The 17,780-nt window shown below is 41.3% G+C and overlaps 1 protein-coding gene across 24 annotated transcripts in view; it reads right to left on the bottom strand.

Annotated features, from left to right (window-relative positions):
* nfasca (neurofascin homolog (chicken) a) overlaps positions 1 to 17,780 on the bottom strand; it is a 150,707-nt gene that overhangs the window by 20,936 nt on the left and 111,991 nt on the right. For 17 of the 24 annotated variants that reach the window (XR_015112031.1, XR_015112032.1, XR_015112033.1 and 14 more), the window contains 14 exons: positions 17,591 to 17,757; positions 16,145 to 16,292; positions 15,019 to 15,143; positions 12,940 to 12,984; positions 12,481 to 12,582; positions 9,188 to 9,385; positions 8,716 to 8,786; positions 7,692 to 7,914; positions 7,288 to 7,403; positions 6,984 to 7,194; positions 6,328 to 6,450; positions 5,888 to 6,061; positions 3,243 to 3,269; positions 620 to 874 (listed from right to left, as the gene is read on the bottom strand). Coding sequence is in view for 19 of the 24 variants with exons in the window: in XM_086198335.1 (XP_086054461.1) it covers positions 620 to 874; positions 3,243 to 3,269; positions 5,888 to 6,061; positions 6,328 to 6,450; positions 6,984 to 7,194; positions 7,288 to 7,403; positions 7,692 to 7,914; positions 8,716 to 8,786; positions 9,188 to 9,385; positions 12,481 to 12,582; positions 12,940 to 12,984; positions 15,019 to 15,143; positions 16,145 to 16,292; positions 17,591 to 17,757 (1,985 nt within the window). In the remaining 5 variants the exon portion in view is untranslated. The remainder of the gene's footprint in view (positions 1 to 619; positions 875 to 3,242; positions 3,270 to 5,887; positions 6,062 to 6,327; positions 6,451 to 6,983; positions 7,195 to 7,287; positions 7,404 to 7,691; positions 7,915 to 8,715; positions 8,787 to 9,187; positions 9,386 to 12,480; positions 12,583 to 12,939; positions 12,985 to 15,018; positions 15,144 to 16,144; positions 16,293 to 17,590; positions 17,758 to 17,780) is intronic. The other 7 variants (XM_086198351.1, XM_086198352.1, XM_086198354.1 and 4 more) reach the window with 5 other exon arrangements.

Raw genomic sequence — 17,780 nt, 5'->3', positions numbered from 1 at the left:
TGGGATCAAAACTGATTCCATCAACCAGTGAATTCAGTGTTAATGGAGCAAAAATATCACTTACAGAAAAATTCCAGAGGATTTTTGAATTCAACACCTACTGCAATGTTTACCTCTGAATAAGTGTGAACACTGTTCATATCATCATCGTCCCATTCATAAAAGAAGGCACCCCTAAAGTTCTAAAGGGTGCTCAATCCAAAATATGGAAGCTGAGGTTACCCAGACTTGTAATTATTACAGATTGATTATCTTAAAAAAAAATGATTTTGCCTAAGATCATCCGTCCAATTTTCAAGAGATGTTTTGTTTTCCTGTGGTAAAAATAAAAATGACACGGAAACCAGCTAAGTTATCTGAAGAAAATGTCAAAAAATTTCACTTATAATCTCAGGATAACAGTATTTAAAAATGTAATGACAAGCATGGCCGTTCACTACATCTGAGCCAAATCAAGCATGCCATAAAAAGTTTGGCCTCTAACTTTCTGACATACAGGATAGTTGCTACCCACTTTGTTCAAAAGAAGTTACTCTACAGTTCATCAGAGTTTAGTCCTGACGTAGTTTCAAGGTCAAGTAAGAACATTAAAACAACAGAAAACCACAACAGCATGTACCCAACACATTCGTATTGATATGCCTGTTGGTGACAAGCACAGGAGGCTTGGTGGTAGTGGTGGCCTCGGTCGTTGAGGTGGTTGTCGTAGAAGTAGTTGTAGTAGAAGTAGTTGTAGAGGTTGTAGTTGAAGGAGTGGTGGTAGTTGAGGTACTAATGGTTGTAGGAGCGATGGTGGTGGGAGGAGGAGGAGCAAGAGGAGGAGGAGTGGGAGTAGGAGTGAAATCTGAGGCTACTGAGGCATCCGTAAGCTCAACTACAAGGGAGGAGATGGGAGAGGGCAGAGTTAAATACAAGGCAGCAGGAACCTTTATCAACACACACACACACACACACACACACTCTGCCTTCATCCTCACAAACCCGACTGAAGTTATTATGAGTCAGTGTATAGTTTCCTCATCTTTGAGGGATCGTCACACTCATTTTCATCATTACCCGACATAGACTTGGGTGCTGCTGCCACCCAGAGGACAAATACTGATATTGCAAGACATCTTGGAAACTGAGGTGGTTTTACCCTGAAGAAGATGCAACTGAGAAGCTATTATATTTCAGGGGACTTGAAAAGTCAAAGTAGCAATCTTACTTTTTATTTTCATCAGCATCTTTCAAATTTGTTGCATGAAAAGAGACAGACCACTGCTTTCCCGGCAAAGGGTAGTTTACGTGCTTGAGGAAAAAGAGTACTATTCTTTGGCTATAGTACCAGCTATGAAGGTTATGAGTCGTTGGTCAGGCTTGCTGTGTGTTACCAGGAGGCATTCAGGCATGTTTCTCATACTTCACCATGTGACAGAGTTGAACATGGATGACTCTTAGGGGGTGAACTGCTTGTATTAACTTGAAATGTGCTTTGGTTCTAGTTTCCTGATGCGGTGCCTATCTAGGTGGTGAGAGGGAGTCTCTGGTGAGGACAAGAATTTGTGCTCAGGTTAACCAAAGATGTCAGCAACACACAGGATTGAAAACTAATTTGTACTGAAAGCAAGCATTAATTTTTATTTATTTATTTTTTTTTTTACATTTTTGTGACTAATTTTTGTTGTGAAATGAAACAAATATTTAATGAGAGAGAAGATGTCTTTATCCTTCAAAGCAGATGTTTGGGTGATTTTGGATTGGAATCTGTAGCAAAATTTCAGCACATTTTTGTATTTTTTTTACCATTTACCATTTCGGTGAAGTTACCTTGAAGTTCAGGTAGCCAGCAAGTGAAGGCCCCCCCTGGCCTTCATGTAACACTCCCGGAACCCATTCGGCATGTTTGTATCATTGACCCCAAGCATGCCCGAAACCCACCGTGTGAGGGACAAAAGAAGTAGGACGTGATGATGGAAAGGTTTGCAGCCTGGTGAAGAAGCTAGTTCAGCCAGATGCTTCAAGCCATCTTACCTGTGATCCCCAGCATGGACGACTGACCCAGAGAACAGAAGGGTTGGACAAACACGGCAGAGTGACGTGACTCTGGGAAAAGCTCCGAAGCAAGATGCTCAAGCCATTCAGAGAGTGAGTCAGGTGGTCAACTGCTGATGGGCTTTTTTTGCTCGTCCTGCACAGCCCACTGGAGCCATTTAACAAAAATGCTCCCTCTGTCTCCTCTAACCCAAGGCATGACCGACAGCAGCGCCATCGTGAGTTTGCATTTGGTGACAACGAGTTAGTTACAGCAGTACAGAGGGCGAACTGGTGTCAGACAGAGAGAAGAGTGATGCTGTGAGACTGCAGTAGAACAGCGCACCATCAGGTACCAGTTCATTAGAAGGTGGCCAAATGGCATGAGTGAGAATCGGATCGTTGTCAGTGGTCGTACTCGACCTCTGACAGCACATGGCAGCAGATAAACAGCAGCCTCATGCACGGACAAATAATGAAGAGAGGATGCAGGAGAGATGGACAGATGAGAGAAACAGCAGAGACAGCAGTTCAGTCCAACTGTAACCACACAATCTTGTCTGGTTTCACCTTACACCTTTAAACATCTACATCGAAGAACAAGACTGGGTAACTGAAGGACATCGATACTCATATTTGACATTGTCAGATGAGTTTCATCTTCGCTGAATCTAGAAACAATAGAAATGCCACTAAGCTCAAGACAAGATATGGTTCTCTTTAAAGGAACAACCATATGCGATACATCTGTTTGTCAGCTCTTTAGCAGGTTCAAAAAGAGGTTCTCACCTACTGTAGATTTTGTTTTTGTCATGCCGTTAACCTCTATTTCAAAGTAATGGCTTCCAATAACAGGTGGTTGCTCAGACATCACGGATTGTACCTCCAAGGTAAGTGAATATCCTGTCATGGAACAGCTCACTGCGGTCAACCACACAGAGGACTAATTATAACGGTAATTAATTGATGTTGAAAGATTCTAATTTTAATAAATATGACAGCAGCTCAAAGGCAGTCTTCATGTATCAAATCCTGCTGGGATTTAAACTAGGTTAGCAGCACCCTCTGCTGCCTGCCAGTGTGAGCTGCGTATAAAACTGACTACGTAGGTAGATAAAAGTGGACTGCACTGCTGCAAAGTGTTAAAATGGACAGATACAGACTGAGACATGGAGGATGGGAGGGAGGGCAACAGGCAGACATATTTGTGCTTTTTGTTCCCCCATTACCTAGACCTGTAGCGTCAGTAAAGTTTTCTGCCAAAAAAAAAGGAAAGAATGTGACAACATGAACTGCATGGTTCAACAGATATGCTCTCCTCTACTTGTGTTCATTGGAACTCTTCTCTACTACAGAAGCACTTTTTGTGTTACTTTGTCTTCATGAGCAACTGGGAAGTGGGAATGTTACAACAACACCAGTCAAACAACAAAACATCCCGCTGTGTGGATGTGTGTCATTTCTGAGAGCTCCGAGAATTTTGATGTCACTCGACACGCAGCAGTAACAGATAAGAAATATACCTCCTCCATCCAAAATAATTCTTTGTCAACAGCAAGTATACTTATTGGTACTGTGGTATTCAAACACATCAGTTAAGAAAAAGTTTGCCTTCATCACATAACGTTACCTCTCAGTCCTGACATAAAGCAGTTGAAATATCGACTAGTTGAACTAATTGAGGACAAAGATGATTGTCACTTGTCTGCGGTGTGGCAGCAGAAATCATGCAGCTCTGCTCGGGGCGACCATGTTGCAACTGGGAAATTTCCCAATTCCCAGCTGCCTGAACACACTAGGATTATCCAGAGTCACTGGTAGACTGTTGAAGGGATACACACTAAATCAATCCATTAGTTACACAAACACAAAACTAATTCAGAATAATAAAAACCCCTGTTAATTTAGATTATTAAGGTTCAGATTTTATTGAATCTTTTTGGCTGTTGATCTACTGTAAAGGCTCATTTATGTTCCATTCACGAATAAACAATTTCATCAGATGAAACTTTAACTTCCCTCATGTGTCTGTACATCTGTGTGGAGGCATACATCCACGAGAGAGCAGTTCAGCATCGAAACATGACAACACATTGATATCTGACTCCTCGCTGGTTGTTTGTGGTCATATCATAAAAATATGTACACTGGAGTTTAGCACGAACTGGCACATCTCCTTCAAAAGGTCTAGTATTTTATCAGTGTCCTCTGGCTGCTTGACTCTACCTCCCATGATCTCTGTTGGTCTATTCAGTCTAGATCTGTAAGCTTTGGAGAAACGTGCCGCTTGAACACAGCAGTTGTCTGTGTCTAATGCTCAGAATAAATTAATCTTAGTGACCATTTGGGGGGTTGTTAAACTGTGTATGCTGCTGCTGAACTGTCATTAATTATGAAGCGATACGAGGACCTAGTCATGCTGGAACTCATTGTGTGTGTGTTCGTGTGTATGTATTCTTGTGTGTGTGTGTGTGTGTGTGTGTGTGTGTGTGTGTGTGTGTGTGTGTGTGTGTGTGTGTGTGTGTGTGTGTGTGTGTGTGTGTGTGTGTGTGAAAGTGAGATAATGTCAGAGAAAAGACAAGCTCTATGTGACGCTGGGACAAAGGGGCCTGTCTGCCCTCACTCTTTCTACAGTACAATCCTTGTCCTTCTATTTACTCCTGTTGTTCACCACGTACACAAACCTACACAGTTCCCATACAGCGAAGAAGAAAGGGAAGTTCTTTGGAACTTCAAGAGAATAACATGAAGGTTCAATCGGTGTCCTGCGAAATTTTTGCTTTGTCGCTTAGTGTCATGATTTTGGAGTAGACTTCCAACACACTGTAGGGAGGGTAAACATCAGGAACTCTGGATCCATCTTTTGAACTATTGGCTGGATTGACTGTTTCAGTCAGGATGTTTTAAGTTGCTCCAAGCTAATAATTGACTTCTAAATAGTAAAAGATGAGTCCAGTGTTATTTTTATTAGTCCAGTTTAACAGAGCAACACTGTTGTAGAAGCATCTCCATCAGCTGGTCACTTCTGTAGTCACTCTCCAGTCATTTCCACTTTTTGCGCGCGACCTGTTGTTCCTGTTTCACTGTGAATCAACCATGTAACAGCCTATGATGCCAAGTTATGATGAAGATTTGGATCATAAAATAAGGTTGATCTGCTGCGTTGTTCTGGCGAATGGTTGTAAAAATATACAACAAATCTGAATAAATATGTTTCTTGACTAGAAAGCAGTTTGTCCAGACATTTATTGCAGGGGCACTGCTGTATCCTGGGTTAGCACTGCCCGTGACGATGATGATGCCGATGATTAGCCCACAGAAATACAAGCACACCAGAACATTTTTTTCTACAACAGCAGAATGATGACAAGTTCAGTCGGACGTTTCACTTGTGCTGGCACGGCAACATCGAGGGGTGACTGGCTACATGAGACTATTCCCTCATTCTTGTATTTCCAGGTGACTGTTCGCTGCTGTTGTCTGCCAGACGAGTGCCAGCAGTTATACTGTTATCTAACTTTATATTGTTCTCTCATTTTGTTTTTCATTGCTGTAAAGCATTTTGTGAATTTGTATTTGTGAAAGGTGGAATGTAATAACATTTTCCTTATTTACTTACTTAATCAAACACAGTTTGCAGGTATTAAGTTTCATTAGAAAATGGGGAATGGTGTCTTAAAACCCCAGGATTTCATAAATGTTACTTCGAGATACAAGTTCTTTCCCAGCTTATGGAATTTTAAATAAATAAATGAATTATAGGAACAACAAGTATTCAGAAGTATATAGAAAATGCATGAGCCAAAAAGTATGTAAACAGACCACAATGCTGTCTGAAGTCTGAATGAGTGATTTTTCTATGAGTGTAACCTACCCTCATTGGAGAAGTGTGGGGATTCCTCAGCAAACACCTCCCCTGCTCCTATCTGGCTCAGAGCTGACAGGTAGAACCTATAGCGGGTGGATCGGTCAGGCAGGCGGAGCGTGAACTCAGTGGTGTTGGGGAAGAATGTCTCCAGCTGGGGACGACCCACCCTGGAACCATTGACTACACACACACACACACACACACACACACACACACACACACACACACACACACACACACACACACACACACACACACACACACACACACACACACACACACACACACATTTACACAAGGGGTAAATGCAGCAGATGAAAGAAGCTGTTAACGCTCTTATCTTTACGATTAATACAAAGTATTAATTTAGATCATTGACAGAAACCTTTATGGTTATTTATCCATCAATGTTATTCAGGAAAAGCACATTTTTTCTGGAAACTCACCTGTTTGGTACTTGAGTGTGTATCCAATCAGAATGCCGTTGGGCTCTAGTGGTTTATCCCATTCTAGGTGGAGGGTGTCAAAACTCCTACGGTTAATCCTGAAGAACCTTGGAGCGTCTGGCACTGCGGACACACACACACACACACACACACACACACACACAGGTGTGGGCAGAGGAGTCAAATCAGAGGGGTCAACCTGCATTTGTCTACGTGTGTCCACCAAAGGTGTTTGTTTTATGCAGAGCTGTATCTCTGCTGAGATTCGCACCAGTGACTTAGAATAAGAATTTAAAACTGTGGCAGAACGGCCTCTTCTAGTGGACGGAGTTTGAAGATGATATAGGCCCCACTGCTGTTCTTTCACAGATGCTGGTTCGAGCATTTTTGGTCAAAACCGAACCTTTTCCTTTGAGATCCTACTAAGCGTTTAGACTTCAAAAGATAGGAAATTAGGGACAAACTTTAAACTCTTCTCCTTTAAATTTTGTTTTTGTGTCTCCAATATTAAAATGTCAAAGAGGGCAGGAGGAGCTAAATCCAATCAGGATGAACTCAGTTTAAGACACTTTCTGGGTTCATTGTACAATTTTTCCTTGTTTGTAAAAAAACAAACAAATATAATATTAATATATGCAGTATTTCAGCATCCTCACCTCCTTCCTTGGTGCTAAATTCCACCATGTTGCTAGGGGGACCCTCATGGCCATTGTTAGCCACAACCATGAACATTTTGTAACGTGAGTACGGCACCAGGTCACTGAGGATGCCGGACGGCTCAGCTACGGTGCTGTAGAAACCTTTGGTCTTGTTCTCCTTACTGACCACCAGACCTGGAACCCAACTGGATTCACGCCAGTAGTGCAGCTGGGAGGGAGAAGGGGAGAGACAAAGGGGAGAGAAGTGTGAGAAGGATCTTCAACGAGAGACAGGGAAGGACAGAACAGAATCCAGACTCACTCTGTACTCCTTGAACTCTCCGTGGACAGACGCCGGGTCCACAGCCTTCCATTGGATGTTAGCTTTGGTGCTGTCCACCTTTGACACCCGCAGCTCAGTGGGAGGGTCAGTGGGCTCTGGAAAAAAATGAAGAGAAATAGTATAGCAAATATACAGTAAATATATACATATATACAGTAAGTGTCTGTGCGTGAGTGTGTGTGTGTGTGTGTGTGTGTGTGTGTGTGTGTGTATGTGTGTATTTACTGTATATTTTGCTCATCATCAACAATGCAGTTAATATATGATTTATGGGTTTTCCAAATTTGGGAGTAAATAAACTTAATTGTCAGTACATAATTAATAACATACGAACTTATTTTGCGTGGATAATATTGACATCTGCTATTAACGTATCGACTTACTGTCCTCTCCAGAGTATCCGATGATCACATTCGACTCAGGTCCTGATCCAAACTCATTCCTGACCTGGATTTTAATCTCATAGGGCACATAGGTTTCTGTGTTCTGGACGACATGTTTGGTGCCGACGGTGGTCACGTTGCTCCACTCGTCGGCCGAGTCCTTCCGTCTCCACCACACCTTGTAGTGCAGGTTTGGGCCGTTTCTCTCCAGGTCATTGATGGGCTGATGAGAAAACAAAAAAAAACTGCAGTGATGGGAACGTCAAAGCAGTTTCTCACAAGAAGATGGAAGGCACAGACATTAAATTAAATTTACCCAATGAATGTCATGTGCAAGCGATAAAGATTTTAGTTTTCTCATCCATTAAAGCTGGTCGTGTTTCTACTTTTTTGTGCTATTAGAATTTGCAAAATTTGTTTTTGTGCATTTTTGACATTGGATTTTTTTTCATTTATACAAAAAGAAGCATGAACAAGTGCAAGTACAGTATGTTGGAACGTGCCACACTTAAAGCCACATGTTTATTTTACCACCAGTCTATCAAAATGCTGTTGTCTATCAGAGATGCATGACTCATAGGTTGAAAAAAAAATAGAACTTTTTTCTAAACAGTTTTTCTGGTCCCATAAATGAAAATGAAAAATGTATATTGAATGTATTCATTTCAGTTTTGTTGTCATTTGCTGGGAATGATCTCCCTCTCCACAACAAACTTAAAGCTTGATCAAACAAATGAATAATAAAAACAGATTCAGCCGAAGCAAGCGATTGCTACGCTTTCGCATTCTTAATGCTAAAGCAGAGTCAAAAGACCGGTGGGGTTTTGCAGCTACACCTGTATGACATTTATGACAGAATTTGAAGGACTTCATATCACTTTCTGTATTCAGTAGGTGTATGCATCTGTGTAGACTAGGGACACTGCTATCACAGTTAGTTCAATCAAAGTAAGTGTAGGATTTTTGTGTGATCCTATGATAAATGATGGATGCTGTAGGATATGCCTCCCTGCACTGGTCTTACCTCCCAGGTGATCTCCATATTGTCTTTGCTGGAACCCCAACCACGAAGGCCTCTGGGAATTACATCTGGGGCTTGATGGAGGAAATAACACAAGTTTCTTATATTGGACACTGGTCCAAACAACGACATGTTCAAATGTAGTGTGCACCTATGATATTTGGGAGGAAAAAAGTTTGAATTTATATAATATTTGATGTATTCGTATGATTTTGTTTTTTTTTAAACCTGTCCTATTCAGCAGTGAAGAGAGAACAGGGACTGGATAGGGAAGACAGGGGGGGGCACAAAAACAACAATAGCAAAAAAAAAAACCAACAGTAACAATAATAACAACAGAAAAAAAAAGAAAAACATTGGTTGCAGAATTTCCAGTGCAAATTTACCATTTGGTTTAATATAATTTAAAATAAAAATGTGTGTGATTATGGATCAGTTGTGTATCAGTTGATCGTATGATCTGGGTGTTGCTCACCAGCTCCACTGGTCTTGTACCGTGGCGAGGGGAGGCTAGGCTCACTCGGACCCACGCTGTTGATGGCGATGATCCTGAACTGGTAGTTGACAAAGGGAGCCAGCTGCAGGATGACAGAGTTGAGGTCTCCGGGATAGCTGGAGAGGTTCTGCCACCTGCCGGGCTCCCAGCGGTCCTCCTCAAACTGAACCACAAACTCTGCAGAGACACAAACCCGACATGCAGTAAGACGAGGCTGAGAGATCTGGGGGTGTGTCTGCACAGCGTTTCAGGATAGGTTGGTATTCCACAGGTGCCCCTGAAGGGACTGATCATTTCACTGGAATATTTTTAGCTGTGATACATTTCTTCATATCTTTTAAACAAATTCAAATTTCAGCTCAACAACTTGCAGCGGGTTGAGAAATGTGCTGATAAACTCCAAGAAATCGCAACCAGAACCTCATTTATGAAATATGCATGCACATATATACAAAGTCAAAAATGGTATGCGAATATAAAATTGCATTGCAGTTGATATCTCCTGATATCTACTGTGTACCTCCTGTAAGTTATTTGCAATCAGGCTTTGCTTTCTGTCTGTAAGACTAAACTGAGGGTTGAAAAACATCAAAATTGTGCAAAAGAACATTTGAGTGATGCCAGATACTCCTGGAAATGTGTGCTAATAGATCAGCCGTGCATCCTAGCTTCCACGCACACGTATTCAACTACAAACGGGCAATGCAAAGTGTCATCGACTTTATCAGCATGATCTAGAAAAGTGGATCTATTCAGCAACATTTAACAGTCACAGAATAATTTACAGCTGGTCTCACTGAGACATGTCACTATGAATGTCCTGATCATATTTTAGGATTCATTGTGATGCTTTATTTTTTGTCTCTCTGAGACGTAGATTTATCTGTCTTAAAGCAGAATAATCACCCTGGCACAGCAGATGGCTGTTAAACAGAAGCATCTTGGGAGTCCTTTGTCAGAACTGCTTGGAAAACTAAAGATGCAGAAATCCTTGGCAGTTGATTGGATGATCCATCTGTTTGTCAGTGTCTGTCAGACTAAATTCAACCAATCAGACCAACAAACTCACATAAAAGCGAGTCAGTAGCAGAGTAAAAAAAACAATGTTTCCATGGAGAAATGCCTCCAGTGGTGTTCTTTGCTCTCCCTTCGATGAGTACATACTCCACGGTTGTGATGTAACTGATGCCATAGCAGCATCTAACCACTTCACGAGCAGCTAGTCTTGCTGTGGTCACTTAAGCCACACCCCTATCTTCTCAAAGGATGCTGATTGGCCTGGCCTGGTGTGGACACAAGCACAACTTGAAGCCTGGAGATGGATTACCATGTAAATCCAGCTGGCTCACAAGGTAGAAGAATAACTGAATTAGGAGACCACTGCTTCCTGTGATATTGTATTTATAGTTGCACAGACAGGATGTGGATATGTCACAGGCACAGCAGGAACACAACAGGCTACTGGCATGTTCACCAGACACTCATCTGCAAATTGTCATTAAAATATTCAACCCACTGTGATTCTGCATCATCTGCTGCATTCTGTTTGAATGCTACTATTCCAGGAGCAAACATACGGGTTTATAGTAACTACTTAGTAATCAATATAACTCAGTCCCTCCAGGAATTTGCGATGTTGCAATCCCAACTATTAACGCAAATTCAGGCAATCCCCGTGAATTTTGCTTTCCCAGTAATTTTATCCAATCACCGCAACTTTAACACACCTTTGACCAATCGTGTGGTCACCTGTTACGACGTCATGTACACTTCCCGTTTCTACTGCCGAACATGCTGACTTGTGTGAGAAGGAAATATGTCGCAATTGGCTAAGAAAATCACCCCTAAGGGCTGCGTTCTTTAGTTTCCCCATACTCTACATAAAAGTGGTGCTCAATTGTTTTGTTCCCCATGCAATATTGTGGTTGAACACAAACTGACAAACATTTTTTCACCGCAAAACACCAACGGAGCGTCTCAGAAATGCGTGAACAGACAACAGACAAATCACGGGACAGAATAAAGATTCTGTCCCGTGATTTGTCCGTTATCAAATATGATTCATTTATTTTTTTTATAATTTAAGAACTGTTTAGATACTCAACATAAAACCCCTTTCCTTTTATCTCCACCCTTCATCCTAGGCAATTGCTTACTTTTAAGTATTTCTGCACTTTATTTTCATCTGCAGAATTTCATTTATTTTGTATTTGTATTCAATATCTGTTGAAACAAAGAATTTATGGTTGTGTGTCAGCTCAAGTTAAATAACACTATTCAGTTTAAAAGTGTAAAGTTGCTGAATTAAAGGCACTGAGAAATTATTTTATTCAGAAATTACTGAGTTATCACATACTGAAAAGAACAAGTTTTGTTATCTTTATACTGCAAGTACAGTGCAGTCGAATTTTTGTTTTTCTTGCTAAGCTACAACTTAAAGAGTGTTGTTCTGGATGATGATGTATTCTCCCAGTGCACATATTACAATAAAAAGAGTTGGAATATGAGAATTTAAAGTTTCATTATTAATCAAAAATTCTGAGGTGCTTTTGCAAAAAAAAAAAAAAAAAGGTATTAAAAAACATTGCAACTTTTCACAGAAGCTGCCGCAAAATCAGGCATTTTAGGCCGCAACAATCAGAACTTTCAAAGGCAGATTAGTCACCAGAAATGAATGTGACGTGATTTATTTCAGGGGTGTGCAGGCAGATTTGCATCTGTATTTGTTGAGGATTTAAAATTATCCTGAAAAAAAGCTCAAGTAGACTAAAAGATTATTCATTCAAACACTGAATACTGCTTTGTGGGATTTTATAAACCCCACGATGGACACGTAAAACTACATGTTTAAGTGCACTATTTCTTCTTTTCCCAATTAAAAAAAAAATCCTATACATTGGGCTTTGCTGATTACAAAATTAAAATGTAATGTCTCCACCCGGACACCGCCCCCCCCCCCAGCTCGGGGGTTGTCCTCCACTCAGTGGAACAGAGGTCAGGTGTTGTTCCTGTGCTTGTTTTTGGGCTGTTTCTTGTAGTTGTTTAGTTCCTGTGGCTCTTGTTATCCATATTTAATTTCAAGCTACATATAAGTGGCTGACTCTCAATGCTTTCTGGAGTCACAAAGTAGTGATGCAGAGGGGAAAACATCCGTGAGTAATTAATCACAATGACTTAGCTCTGCTTTACTCCCACAGTCAGCCCACAGGATGCACCGTACATGATGACGTGGACATAAATCTAGTTTCCAATCTAAATAGATGTTTACTGACCAGAGACGGGGCTTCTGTGGTCATTTCCAGGTATCCAGGTGAGACGAACGCTGCGGGCTGCTGGGTCTGACAGATCCAGATCCGTGGGAGGGTCTGGACGGTCTAGAGCAGAACAGCGAATGTCCTTTCAGTCAAAGAAAACAAATAGAAAGACAAAAATACACACACATACACACACAAACACACACACACACTCACTCACACACACAACTAGGCAGTGTGATAATTGTGGGACAGGACAATCTGAACAAAACATTTAAGATTTAAGATTTAATATGAGTTTTTGTGACGTGATAGGACAGGTTAAGGGCATGCACATAAAGTAAACAATAAATTGATACCAAATATAAGAGTGTGTGAATAAAGAATTAAGACTGGAACAGAGTGAGATGTAAAACCAGAGGCAGATAAGAGAGACAACACAAGCAGAAAGACATGTCCACCCGAGCCGTGTGTTACCTGGCGGCAAGGCACTAGACACTGTGGGGTTGAGGGAGGCTTCGTCTGTGGGGCGGGGTCAAGGACCAGGAAGTGGGTGTAAAGGTTAGAGTTTACAGATTAGTCTACCAATCAACAGCAAGGGAGCACAGTTATTATTAACATATGTGATTTAGTACCCTGTAAACTACACAGTTGGATTAATATAAGGCAGTTTGAGACTTTTGCATTGATGATTGCATTTGAGAAAAAGACATCTTCAAAAAGAGAAGGAACGTAGCCTGGTTTTAGATTTGATGGGGAATCAACTTTCATAGAAGCCCTAAACGGTGCAGCTCACATCCTGTTTGAGGAAATCTTTCATTCTTCAGACTTCAGACACATCTGTTGTTTTTTTTATCTCGTTTTGAGATATAACAATTTTTCACAAACTTGTTTTAACATATGCACTGGTTCATCAATGTAAGCTGAATATAATCATAATTGCAAAAGTGTCACATGTCAAAATTCCATGAGAAGCTCAAACTTTAGGTCACGACCACAGTTTCTACAAAGCTCTACCTGCTGCATGCAAACCTCACAGGCAGTGGGAGCTAAGGACCCTGCTGATTTTTGGGGGGAAATATGCTTACTGTCCACCGTCCCAAGAGACAGACAAGAAGATAGATACCCCTTTGTCCTGTGTGCTAGATTATGGAGCTGAGACCCACAGAGACCCGCTGAGTGCTATTTAGCTTAGCACAAAGAATGGTAGTGGCTGGGAGGGTTGGCATACTGTCCCAGCAGTTCCTCCTCTGTATATTCTGGTGGCGAGAGTCAGCCATGATTAGCAACTGTTTAGTTCGTTGATTTTAGGGAGCAGTGTCAACACACTGCACACAGTCAAGGAAGTAGTTCTGGGCCCATGTCTCATGGGGCTCAGTGGTATGGTTTTCAAATAAAAGAATCCTGATTTCAAAACTCTCACAGCCACACCTACGGTCAATTTAGAGGATCCAATCAGCCTAGTTCCCGTTTGCATGTCTTTGGACTGTGGGAGGAAACCGGAGTACCCGGAGAGAACCCATGCAGGCACAGGGAGAACATGCAAACTCCACACAGAAAGACCCCGTGCCCGAGCCGGGACTCGAACCCTGGAACCTTCTTGCTGTGAGGTGCCAGTGCTGACTACTGCACCACCATGCCGCTCCGTCTCAAAACTCAATTCCAATGATCTTTCTCCCTCTCAATTTTGATGATGATTGCCCCAGCTATTGTGCAGACAAAGATAGTTTTTGAGAAAACCCAATAAAAATGACTTCTAACAGCGGTATGCTAATACTTCCCATATTGTGCTAAGCTAATTCATGGTAAGCAGGTCTCAACTGGCCTCAGCACCCTATCATAGCACACAGGAGACAATTGTATCTATCACTTGGTCTGGTTTTGAGGAAAAGGACAATAAACTGTACCCTTAAAAAGCTGACATGTCCCTTTAACACTAAACTAGGCATTCATTTAGAAAATGTAGCAACATTGAGACATGCAACATAAGCAGTTTAAGGCACAGAGCTCCAAAACAGTGTAGAGAAACCCTAACCCTTTACAGCAAATATGAAACTGTTATCTGACAGAGTAGGAAGTACTGACAATAAGGCAACACTAAGAGGTGTGTGTGTGTGTGTGAGACATATTATTGATTTTTACATTTAACCAACACGTCATTTTTTATCTATATGGGGAGCTTTTATTTTTATATTTATACTGCATCATGATGTATTACTTCAAATCCTAATTTCTTATTTTCAAGGTTCATTTTTAATGCTTCATATGTGTGCGAGCACAAGCTTTTTGAAACTTTGTAAAATGAAGGCCATTGAGTAAGGTAACCTCAACTAACGTTTGCAATAAAAATTATATTACTGTTATATTACATAACAATACAGCTAAATTGGCCATTTCTGTTTGATTTTCCAGAAATCTTTGCTCTCAACTCTGGATCTGTGTTGAAATAATATTGAAATAATATTTGCGTCAGTGTTGAAAAGCTTGTACAGTAGGTCAAGTCAATTAGTAGTAGGTGAAGGCGTTGTTCCAACACCGCTCTGTATGTGTGTGTACCTAACACAGTGAGGCGGGCTGAGGACGAGTGCTCATCTATCTCAGATTTAGCACTACAGGTGTAAATTCCCTCATCGCCCTCGTTGACATTGGGGATGGTCAGCGACTCCTCGTCCTTCCTTAGCCTGGGAGACAATCAGAGACAGCATCGTTCGTTATGCAGTACAGAATCTATGCAAATATCACCGCGCAAATATCACAGTTGAGAGATGGTGATCACAGCAGCACCACTGGTCAGCGGTGCGGTTGAGTGGTTTCACCTTGCAGAATTAATGCACAGAAATGGTCTAGAAAAGAGAATCACTGGTACTTCTATGTGAGACCCGCACTGCGTTTTGAGCTGAAAATGTCAGTGTTGACGGCAGTGACTAACATCTACAGAACTCCTCCAAATTTTCTCACAAAACTAAACATAGATTAAATTCCCACACAGTGGGCTACATCAGTTGTAAATCATCAGTTGTTTGCACCTCTAGATTAAACTAGTGAAGTGAAGTGTGTGGTCCAGTAACTGGTCCATCATCTGCTTTAGGTTCAGTCAAGGTGCCCACTGAACAACAGCATCCTGTCACTGGGACCCTCAAACACTGATGATGAATATTCGTTATCTGATATCTGTATAAAATCAGCTGTAGCACAAAAAGTAAAAGTCTGCATCCCATTCATAAAACCTGAACTGTAGTGAAAGACCCAACAGATTCACTGGTTGCAGGACCTGTTTTCTATCTTTGATTAAAAAAATATAATTAGATTAATATAAATGTGCACACAAATGGAGTGGCCCGAGAAAGGAAAATGTATTTTGAGGCCATGAGACACAACTTGTTGCCTCAGTTCTGCTATTTCATGTTTTTGAACAAGTTACACATTGTGGGCACATTTTAATTAAACAGACGTCCTATCATACAAGTCTGTAAAATTTACAAAGAACAATATATACTCTCTAAAGTAAAGTACAAAAACTCATACAGCAACATCCACAAACCTGTTATGCGACAGTTGGCGGGGAATAAAGACAATAATTGACGGATATTACAGTAAACTAAAACCTGAACTGATCGTTTGGATGAGGTTTATTTTCCAGTTGAACAGTTTGATATTGAGCATCATCTTCAGCTGCTGTTACCTCCATCCCAGGTTGAGAGGCTTGTCGTTCTTCATCCAGGTCACAGTAACGGACAGACTGGGATCAGACATCACCTTACAGTCAAAGCGAGCTACGCTGCCTCGGAAGACCGACTGGTGCTCGGGGGCCCGAACTATACGAGTCGGCTCTGAGGTGCAGTGAGGTTGCAGAGGGACACACACACATACACACGCAAACAATTAAAATAGTCAATCTGCACTTAAGCATGTATCAGGAAAATCAACTGTGCAAGGACAGACGATGAGTAGGGTCCCTTCACCCTAACATAAACTAATTCAGACTGACAACAGATTTACTGATACGTTAGTGTGAAAGCTCCAAAAAAAATCCCTCTTGCTCTGTTGAAGAAAGACAACGACATCTGCACAGAAAGAAGATAACTTCAGCCGGAGCTCAACATTAAAGCTAATCCAAGACAAGCGAATGTTTTAAACTTTAAAGTGAAAAAACAAACAGTCAAACATGTGAGTTTGACTGGCTGCAGTGACCGTAGTGACTGCTGTGGTGAATATGATTGCTGAGGAAGGAAGTGGTGCAACTAGCATTAGCAACTAGCAACCTGCTCTCACTGAGTCTGTCATGTTGACTAAGAAACATATTTTGAGTTTAGCTGAGCTAAAACCAAAGCTAATTTCTAGCAAAGGTTGGCATGACTGAAACATCTGTCATGTCTTTTCTCTTCATGCATTTAATCCTTTCAATTGAGTTTGGTCACTTTCAACCATTTCAAACTTTTGTGAAGTATAGACCTACGGTATATCTACATGTCCAAAGGTCAAGTGAGTGAATACGTTCATGTTGAGCCCTGTGTTGAATGACTTCTCCTGATAATGACACACCACTTCGTCACTTGGTAGGAAATGTGACGGCCCCGGTGTTCAAGTCTGAGCACAGATGGATCTTGGATTGTTAAAAAAAACAATGTCAAAAATATGCTGCAGAACAATTCTGAAAAAAGCATAGCAATATAGGCCTGTGGTATGTTTGGACAAAAAGAAGCCTTTGATTTGAAAAAGACATGAAAAATGATATGGTCACTTGCATGAAGGGTTTTAAATTTAAATTGTGTTTTAGTATAACATGTATCCTGAACATAAATACAGCTGTTAAAACCAGAGAAAACAGATGTGCACTTGATCCAGCAGTTTGGGCTCTTTGGCACAAGGGAAGGAAAGCATTTCTTATTATACACACTGCATGTAATTCAAAAGAAGCAATTGAGTTAACTGTGCATGTGCTGCAGGCAACATAAGTATAAAGTAGCATGATGTCACATGTATGACAGACCAGTCCCCATATCACCTGTGAGGTGTTTTCTCCGTGGTAGAACATGAATCCTGCACCATGGTTTCAAAGGGTGAGTTTGTTTGCTAAATCAGAGCTGTACAATACGATGTCGTGGTGCTGCAGTGATGCAAGTCTAACCTTTGACCTCCAGGCGGACCTGGTTGTCAGCTGTACCCAAGATGTTGTTGGCCACACAGGTGTAAGTGCCCTCATCCTCCGGTCTGGCACGTCGGATCTCCAGGGTGCCATTGATGTAAACACGGTACTGACCACCGTCCAGACCGCTGCCTTGCCCGTTCTTAAACCTACAAAGGTATGGGCAAAAAAT

The sequence above is a fragment of the Aulostomus chinensis genome, chromosome 3 (assembly GCF_037954235.1).
Source record: "Aulostomus chinensis isolate RoL2024-O1b breed Wild chromosome 3, RoL_Achi_v1.0, whole genome shotgun sequence".
Classification (NCBI taxonomy): domain Eukaryota; kingdom Metazoa; phylum Chordata; class Actinopteri; order Syngnathiformes; family Aulostomidae; genus Aulostomus; species Aulostomus chinensis.
Note: the sequence above shows the minus strand (reverse complement) of the source record. Positions and strands in the feature narration are given on the sequence as shown.